The 8,881-nt window shown below is 38.4% G+C and overlaps 1 protein-coding gene across 1 annotated transcript; it reads left to right on the forward strand.

Moving 5' to 3' along the window:
• The first annotated feature begins 1,973 nt into the window (after positions 1-1,973).
• On the forward strand, positions 1,974-7,557 carry fgf8a (fibroblast growth factor 8a). Its single transcript, XM_027022953.2, has 5 exons — positions 1,974-2,731; positions 2,816-2,852; positions 3,708-3,888; positions 5,686-5,792; positions 7,109-7,557. Exons 1-5 carry the CDS (start codon positions 2,700-2,702, stop codon positions 7,382-7,384), a joined length of 633 nt encoding a protein of 210 aa, XP_026878754.1. The 5' UTR covers positions 1,974-2,699; the 3' UTR covers positions 7,385-7,557.
• Positions 7,558-8,881: the final 1,324 nt, after the last annotated feature.

Consider the following 8,881-nt stretch of genomic DNA (forward strand, 5'->3'; position numbering starts at 1 on the left):
TTCTCTTAGTCATAATTAGGTAATACTATGTAAAGGAAATAGAAGCATTCCATCAGTTTGTTGTTGTTCTTCCTGTTGTTATACATAAAAACCTAATAAAGGACCTTGGTTATTGGTATGTCACAAGGCCAAGTAAATCATATTTCTGTGCTTCATTTTGTAATCACCTTACATGATACTGTACACAAAACAGAAGCTACATGATACAGTTCATGTATTGTGATGCTGGTCAAAATCTGAGGAGGACAGGGTACTTATGCAAACTCACACATACCTCCCAGTGTTCCCATCTGTATAATGGGACTGTCCCTCTGACCAGTAGGCTAAGCAGCAATGGCTCATTCCCATGTTAGTCATCTTGCTGCTGGTTAGGCAGTGAGCGACTGAGAGCTGGATGTGAGGTTAATGGGGAGCCCAGGCCTCGCCATGCAGAAGTGCTCAGCCATGGAGTCAGACTGTTGACTTTAATGGGCCATTAATACTGGGCCACTTCAACACAAAACAAGATGCGTACATCAAAAAAGAGGAAGGGGGAAGGGGAGGAAAAAATGGTTCTCCAAAGAACGAAGCAGAGGAAGAGGAGAAGCATGCGTGTGTGGGCCCTTCTCTCTGCTTGCCTTTGTCAATTGCCATCTGAGAGTTTCCACTAGAAAACCAGAGAGGGGATCTGTGTCTTTGACCCTACTGGCTTCCTCACGCACTCGGTTATTTAGCCATTCAGACACCAAAGTACCAAAGACACAAAGATTTCTCCTTTTTAGCTGCTGTTATATGTGAAACGGCATATGACACATTGTCTTGAGGTGGCGCCCCCTTGTGGTACTAACGAAGTATGGTTTGTAGCGATTAAAACGCGTATCTTTTATTATCCTGCATATGCGTACCGAAGCTGCTCACTCTCTTTAGAAGCTGCTCACTCTCTTTAGAAGCTGACAGCACTCTATTATCTTTCAACTTTTCACTCAATGTTTTAGTTTACAATGTTGATATAGACGAAAAGTAATGTATTTTTATTAGATTTTTAACTATGGACGTTTTGGCCTGCAAGACATTTACACACCGAAATTCAGAAAAACTCTTGCTAAAAAAAAGATTGACTTGCAATTAATTAACACTTTATCTTCAACAATTCTTGTTTTTCTGACTCTCGGGTGTTGGCTATTTACCGAAATGAATACCTAAAAAAGCTTTAAATCGTTGGACGTGTCCTAATTAATGACGAACCATTAACAAACAGAAGGTGAAGTGGAATATTTATGGTTATTCAAAATAAAGACGAAATAGGTTAACTTTTAACATATACATGTAATCATTTAAATTATTTACAACAGGGACAAAAGGTAGTCTAAGCACTATAATCAACATTCATTTTTGCAAGGATAAGATTAAGACCAACAGCGTTATAGAAAAAGAAATGTGTCATTCTTCAAGGAGAAAAGAAAGGTGCTGTTTCAAAAACGCTAATCGTCTGTAATCCTTTTAATGTCTCTCACTTCTCTTTAACAATACACAAATCTTTAGTGAACGAGTTCTGTGGTCTGTGACACTGAACAATAGCCTTAGTTTCAGCGCTGGGTTCCGAATTAACAAAGTTAACTTGCCCCTTGGTTATTGAAAAGCTGAGCTAAAGTTTGTGTAGGTTTGATGTTCGAACTGTCAGTTAATTTAGGCAAAATGAGTTTAAAGTCCCAGCAATAAGGGAGGAAATATTCGGTGTATGGCTTGAACATCATCTAACGCTGCCATGTGAAGACAGAGCGTTTTCAATATATTACAATTAAGTTTACTGGCGCAGAAATCCCATTGCGCGCTCTGCACCTAAGACTCCTGTTAGTGTTTATTCTCAACTCAGGTGAAGTATATTTTAAATTCAGGGGGAGGGGGGTCGCTTTTGTTCTGTTGAAAAGGGGCTTGCTCCACCAGGACCAACCTACCATTTTAACCAAGGCTGTAAGCGCGAACGGGGTTGACATTGGAGACTGGCGATGGGCGAAGAGGAGGGGATAAGAGAGACGAGGCACTACAACAGCACTGTTCCTGAGAAATCATCACGGTACAGGATGCACCGTTCTGCTTCTGCTCACTGACATCCAAACGGAATCAGTCCACCACAGGACCCAGACCAAATTATCAAGAGGACACGCCTGGAAGAAAACGTCAAAGGATTCCCCGTCGGAACTATCTACGCTGGACCACAGATAGCGGCGATTTGCTGTCACTTTTATGGACAACATGATTTGGCTTTTTCTTGTTTAAGTTATTTTCCTTTGATAAATAGCCTGTAGTAATATACGTGCTCTTTAACTTGGAAAGCTCATGCTTTACGGACTGTTTTGTTTGTTTTTTTGTTTGTTTGTTTTTTGGTTGGGTTTTTTTTTGCATTAAGTGCACTTAACTGTTTCATATAAAGAAGAAAATAGGAAGAAAATTACTTGTGTCTTGGGTCATAGTTTTCTGTCAAAGCGGTGTGTAAAAGCAACGCTTTCCGTAGTATTTCCTGGACATTTTACTGCTGCTGAGCAGATTTTATGCTGAACCGATCATCGCCTTGTGGTCCATACTTTGGATGTCCACAAATAGCCTTTCGTGGAGAGGACCTTACACAATTCTCCTGGAAGACCCAAGTTGTTATCTCTCTAAATCAGACGCTAATTTGGTCTACTGAATTTTATCTTTGAGGCCCGTCCCCTCAATCAACAATGAGATTCATTCCATCACGATTAAGTTATCTGTGAGTATATAGTCTGTCCATTCTCGCGTTATTGCTTCTATTTGGTTATTTCATATTATTAATGTCAGATTCTGTCTTTTCCAGATTTCTTCATCTCTTTGCGTTTTGCTACTATGCTCAGGTATGTGTACAATTTACATCTTATTGCAAAAAATATATATTACTATACTATATATATTATGGATTCATTTCAGTATTTTGGTGTCCTGATGCCATATTAATGAATGAGATTACAGGAATTAGACAAACACAATTATAGTACATGACACAAATTATAGCACATGTAGTCTTACGCATATTCTCAATGTGGAAAAAAGTTATGCCAGTATAGACTTTGGAGGTAAAGTGTCCAGTGCTGGATATGAACATGACCCTGGACATGTGTGGGTTAAGCTGCGAAAGTAAAGAAAAACGGAAAGATTCCGTTAGTGATATCTCATCAGATGGGTATCACAGTGGGCGAGGAGCGAGCTCGCGCCGCATGCAGAATGCCTCGCAACCTGGCAGGTAGCAGGCGAACGCGACCTACCGTGCAAGCGCAGACGAAGCACGGTTATAATGCGCACTCGGGGTCCCACGAGAAGTTAACAATGTCATGGATTAAAAACAAGAAGGTCAGACATGACATGATTCTGTTTCAGATGAAAAATAGCAAAGATAGGACACATCCCCCCCTACAATCATCAACGCCTTTTGCAAAACTGGCATGGAATTAGCTCGATCAACTTTACTTTTCACAGTTTAATTCGATTCTGCGTTCCGAAGCTACATGTTCAGTTTGTGGCTTTCTTTTTTGTTAATGTGGAGGAATATCCAAAACGCCAACGCATTAGATTATACATTTCATGTAGCCAAATAAATGGCGTGTGGCTACTACATTTAATTATTTTAATGTTCGCGTAATTTATAGGCTTATGTCAACGACCAGTGAGGTAGTTCTGCAGGTATTGATTATGTCGTACTTAATTTCTGACAGGTAACCATTCAGTCCCCGCCTAATTTTACACAGCATGTGAATGAGCAAAGTAGGGTGACGGACCGGGTCAGCCGTAGACTTATTCGGACCTACCAGCTTTACAGCCGAACCAGTGGCAAGCATGTTCAAGTCTTGGCCAACAAAAAAATCAACGCCATGGCCGAAGATGGTGACGTTCATGGTAAGAATATATTCATGATAAGTCGCTGAATCGATGATTTGGTATTTTTGTAAGTATTTACATACATACATACATACGTACGTAGGCCTACATGCATACATATATAGATTCATACATACATACATACATACACTCGGTCTAATGCTTCTAGTGATTCCTTCATCTTACCTACTTGGCTTCGGCGTAAGATGATGGAAGAACTTGGGCATTTGGTGAGCTGTATAAGGTTTTTTTTTAGTGTAAAAATGTTAAATGGATTCTAGATTGTTCTAAAGGTGACTCTCCAGAGAGTCGCGTATGTCTGGAAGAACCATTAGAACTCATCTTACTCCAGCCTCCTGAACATTTCCTGAATAATGTCCCGTCTTTTTTTTAACCAACTCTACAATGAAAATATGTGAGCCCAATTGCCTCCTCTGTGTGTGAATTCTACGGACATTCTGTATTAATCTTAATATTGCTGTGGAAACAAGCGGTAACCAAACACTTATTTTGACCATGTCCATATCTCGTTTTGTTCCTAAAATTATATAATCCTGAACACAAATAGATGTTTTAAATCACACCTCAAACTAAAACATTCACTGAGATTTCATGGTTTTTTTTAAATAGAAGACTTTTTTATTTAAGAAATTTACATATCTTAATTTTTTAGTTTACACTTCTTAATTTCTTTTGCATAGCTTTACTTATTTTATATAGTTCCAGTTATGTAGACTAGGAAAAAAGTTTCCATTGCATCTTCAGTGTCTGGTATATTTAGTCTTGGCTTGACTCCAGTTCCAGCTTTCTCATATGTGGCTTGAGCACATCAGAAAGCCTTGTAATTACTAGTCCTGTTGAGGTATTTCAGGAAGGCTGGCTCTGGCCCTGCATGGCACTGGTGACATCCATGTCACCTGAGCATGTTGCAGAGACAGCAGGGTTGTTAGTTTGGGCCAAAGCCTGACTGCAGCTCTGGGCTTGTGGTTAGGCTCTCTACCAGCAGGTTATCTGACCCCCTCCATTTGAACCGTAACTCTTTACCATCACTGAGAGCATGGGAGCTAAGTCAAAGAGGGCTGCAAGTGCTAATTCTTGGCATGAAGAGCATGTGTCATGGAAGGGTAACTTTTGTAGAAACCTTCCCGGAAACATGTGTAGATATACTGGACTATAGCAGTTATTTAGATTAGGACATTTTTACAGAAAAAAAAAAAAATGTGTGCAAATTAAGGACGTAGTGAACAGCATTTATATATCACATTTATCCCATGTTATTTGTCTTTGGAATTCTGAATAGCCTATTCATTGCTATTAGTTGCTTTTACATTGCAGTGAGCATTTAATTTCAGTTGTATGAAATTTCATATTTTGAATTTGAAAAATGGTTGTCTAATCACATGATAAAAATTACTGCAATGTGCATACACTATATATATTTTAATAGCCTCAATAACCTTTCCATGACAGCATCTTTATTTGTCAAAAATGATGAAGTCTTTCTATTTTTATTATTTTGAAAGAATATAGGCTTGCATAAATCCACAGAAATAGACCCTCCAGGTCTTTCCTATGACAATGTGAATGTCTGTGTGTATGTATATAGTATCTGTGTGTACATGTAGAATCTGTGTGTGTACATAGAATCTTTGTGTATATATTGAATCTATGCTAACATTAAAACACCTTGCATAAGATGTTGACCCAAACCAATTAAAATATTTTTACTAATTTGATTTTTGAATGTAGTTTACAGTGTTATCTACGTATTCTTTCACCATAGGTTCTGACACAAACCTGTCTTTTCTTTCACAGCAAAGCTCATCGTCGAGACAGACACCTTTGGCAGTCGAGTACGAATTAAAGGAGCAGAAACAGGACTCTACATTTGCATGAACAGAAGAGGGAAACTGATTGGCAAGGTAAGAAAAAACATTCTGAAGAAAACTTGTCAGCATTCTCATTTCAGGACCCATTTGTGACAAATATCAACATCAGCAGCTTTAGATTAAATAGTTGTGTAGTTGTGGGCTGAAAAGGAAACATAAGATGCGATTTGTATGTAGAGACTGTATACATTCTGTCATGCAGAATACACCTCTTCTACGGTTCATCATGACGTATTATGATACTAAAAACACAACATCCAGTTAAGTTGTAAGTAAATATAAAGCTTCCATGGACACATTCTCCTTTTGTCTGGTAAATGCTCCAGTTTGCTCCAGTTGCAGTATGGGATATGGAGTGTAAGGAATAGGATCTTTCCTCCTTTTTTAGCTGGGCACTCTTGTTCCAGGGTGGATTTGTGCCTCTTTCTTGCTGTGAATGGTAATAAAGTGGGATGGAGACTCAGCCCCCACCTCCCAGCACCCTGCCAGGTGGACCATCTGCTTGGCACCCCTGATCTTATGCTATCTGACATATTGGCCGCCCAACGACAGACTGCATGAGAGCGAGGGTTTTTTTAATTTGTTTGTTTGTTTGTCTTTTTTTTTTAATTTTATTTTATTGTTGGATATATGAGCAATTTATTTTGTGTTGGATATAGGGTTTATTTTTAATGGCCTTTTATAAAGTTTGAAGATGGGTTTGCATTTTTGGTTTGTCCCATTAAGGAATTGACGTGTTTTACATTTGGCAGGTTAAACTCAGTAGGCTGTGTTGGTATGGGATGAAGAACATGCCGTTTCTGAGATATGTGCATCCTTAAGTGAATGTTCATTACCTGTCATTAGCATTCAGTTTGAGCATACATTAAGAAGACATCGATGTTACTGATAATGAGTAGTTGATTGATGGACACTGTAATTTTAATTTATATATTACATGTTGATAAATGCAATGTTATAATCAGGATTGTGGTCAGGTTTCTATGACTAATAAGAATGTAAACTTAAAGCATCTATAAAAATATTTTCCACTATAATAACAAACCTCAAAATGTTGACCTGTGAGCAACCCAAGGTGGAAGAAACTATTCATCTCAGAGGATGAATCTGCATTGGTGTTTACCAAAGGGGGAAAGTCATTGGTTACTGCTGTCATTTCTCGCTCTCTTGATCTTGAACTATAATGACTTAAGCATATGCTGTGCGCATGTGGGGAAACTTCACATAGAAACTGGGACAGGCTTCTGCAAATATCTTTCAATAGAATTTCAGAGCTATATTTTTATATTACCTGCTTTGACTTAAACAACAATATTTTTGAGCCTACTGTATTTCTTTTTTTTTTCCAGAGAAATGGTCAGGGGAAAGACTGTATTTTCACAGAGATAGTGCTGGAGAATAACTACACGGCTCTCCAGAATGTAAAGTATGAGGGCTGGTACATGGCGTTCACACGGAAAGGAAGACCCCGCAAGGGCTCAAAAACCAGGCAACATCAACGGGAAGTCCACTTCATGAAGCGACTGCCCAAAGGACATCACATTGCAGAGCACAGACCTTTTGATTTCATCAATTACCCTTTCAACAGACGGACTAAACGCACCCGTTACTCAGGAGAGCGCTGAAGAGAGAAACAGGGGAATGGAGAGAGACAGGGAGTAAGAGAAAAAGAAAACACCATCTCAAATAACTGAACAGAATCTTCTCATGGACTCCCAACACTTTTTGTACCGAGCATTAATATACCTAACATTTAGTTTTTTTTTTAATAATGTTTTTAGAATGAAAGAAAAACACATTCTTTGGTGGGGGGGGGGGGGGAACATTAAAAAAGAAATCTATTTTTCTACTCAAGACTTTTGGTACCGACCTGTGTAAGATCTTAGGAAAACGAAGCACATGACTTGAGAATAATGTCAGATGTTGGAGCTGACATTTTAGCAGTGTGTGGACTTTACCATCTCTCTTTTTTGGTTTTGTTTCATTTTGTTTTGACAGTTTCAGAGTATTTTATACTCTTCATATTGCTGCTCATGGGGACTTGAAGGGCCTGAGAGAATGCACTGACAAGAGAAGGCTGTATTCAGTTACACATACAGCCAGGGCACCTCTCGACCACCCAGTGATAAGACACCCAGTTCATCTGAGTAATCTCTCCGGTTCTTGGTTCTGGAACGTTCTTGAGATAAACACACTTAAAGCAAACAGAGCTTTAAATCCGTATATATTTGTGGCAGCTACATTTTGATAATCACATGTTTCCTACCATGATTTAAACCGTAAATTCAAGGTGTGTAAATGCATTGTAAGAACTGTAGGAAAGCCTTTGTCCTTTGTTGCATTTTGTCTGTCTGTTTTTATACATATATAAATATATTTTTATTTGAGGATGTGTAAAAATAATTTTAATGATGGAAATATTTATTTAAAAATGTGTAATAAATTTACCTTAGGATAATGATATCTGCCTCTTTATTGATCTGAAATGTTTATTTTGCTTGATGCTTATGCAGGCCTGTCATTCTAAGATCTATATTGGCGGGGCTCTAAATAAGCCTAAACATGGCCACTTTTTAAAAAATTAGTTGTTAAAATAATTTTGCATCATTCCCTCCAATACATTGTTTTTTATGGTCAAACAACAGAAAATAAATAAACTAGGCAAAAGGAGCAATGTATTCTACATCTTACATTACATAATTACATAATTACATCATAATAAATAACAAAATTGTTTGTGTAACCCTTCTGGCTAGTAGCTGGTGGAGCCAAAGATGAAGGTACCAACATATAAAGGCATCTCCCCAAGTCTATTTGGAGTGACTCTGCTCAGGTCAACAGCTCAGTGGGACTGTCTCTACAGGGGTCCTACGGTGTTTGGCCTCTCTTCTGGTTGAACTGGACACACTGCAATTCCTCTGCCCTGGCTCCTTGTCATCAGACAGGTGTTTTTCTTTAATCTTAGATCTTTAACACCCTGTATCTTAATCTGACTGGAAGAGCATCTATTTTGTTCAGCATGTTTACAGACAGGAGCCAATAGTATGATGAGTGAACGTGAGAATGAGTACTTCACTACAGTTTTGAATATCTATATATCTAGATATATGACTGCTAATTTA

The sequence above is a fragment of the Electrophorus electricus genome, chromosome 11 (assembly GCF_013358815.1).
Source record: "Electrophorus electricus isolate fEleEle1 chromosome 11, fEleEle1.pri, whole genome shotgun sequence".
Taxonomy (NCBI): Eukaryota; Metazoa; Chordata; class Actinopteri; order Gymnotiformes; family Gymnotidae; genus Electrophorus; species Electrophorus electricus.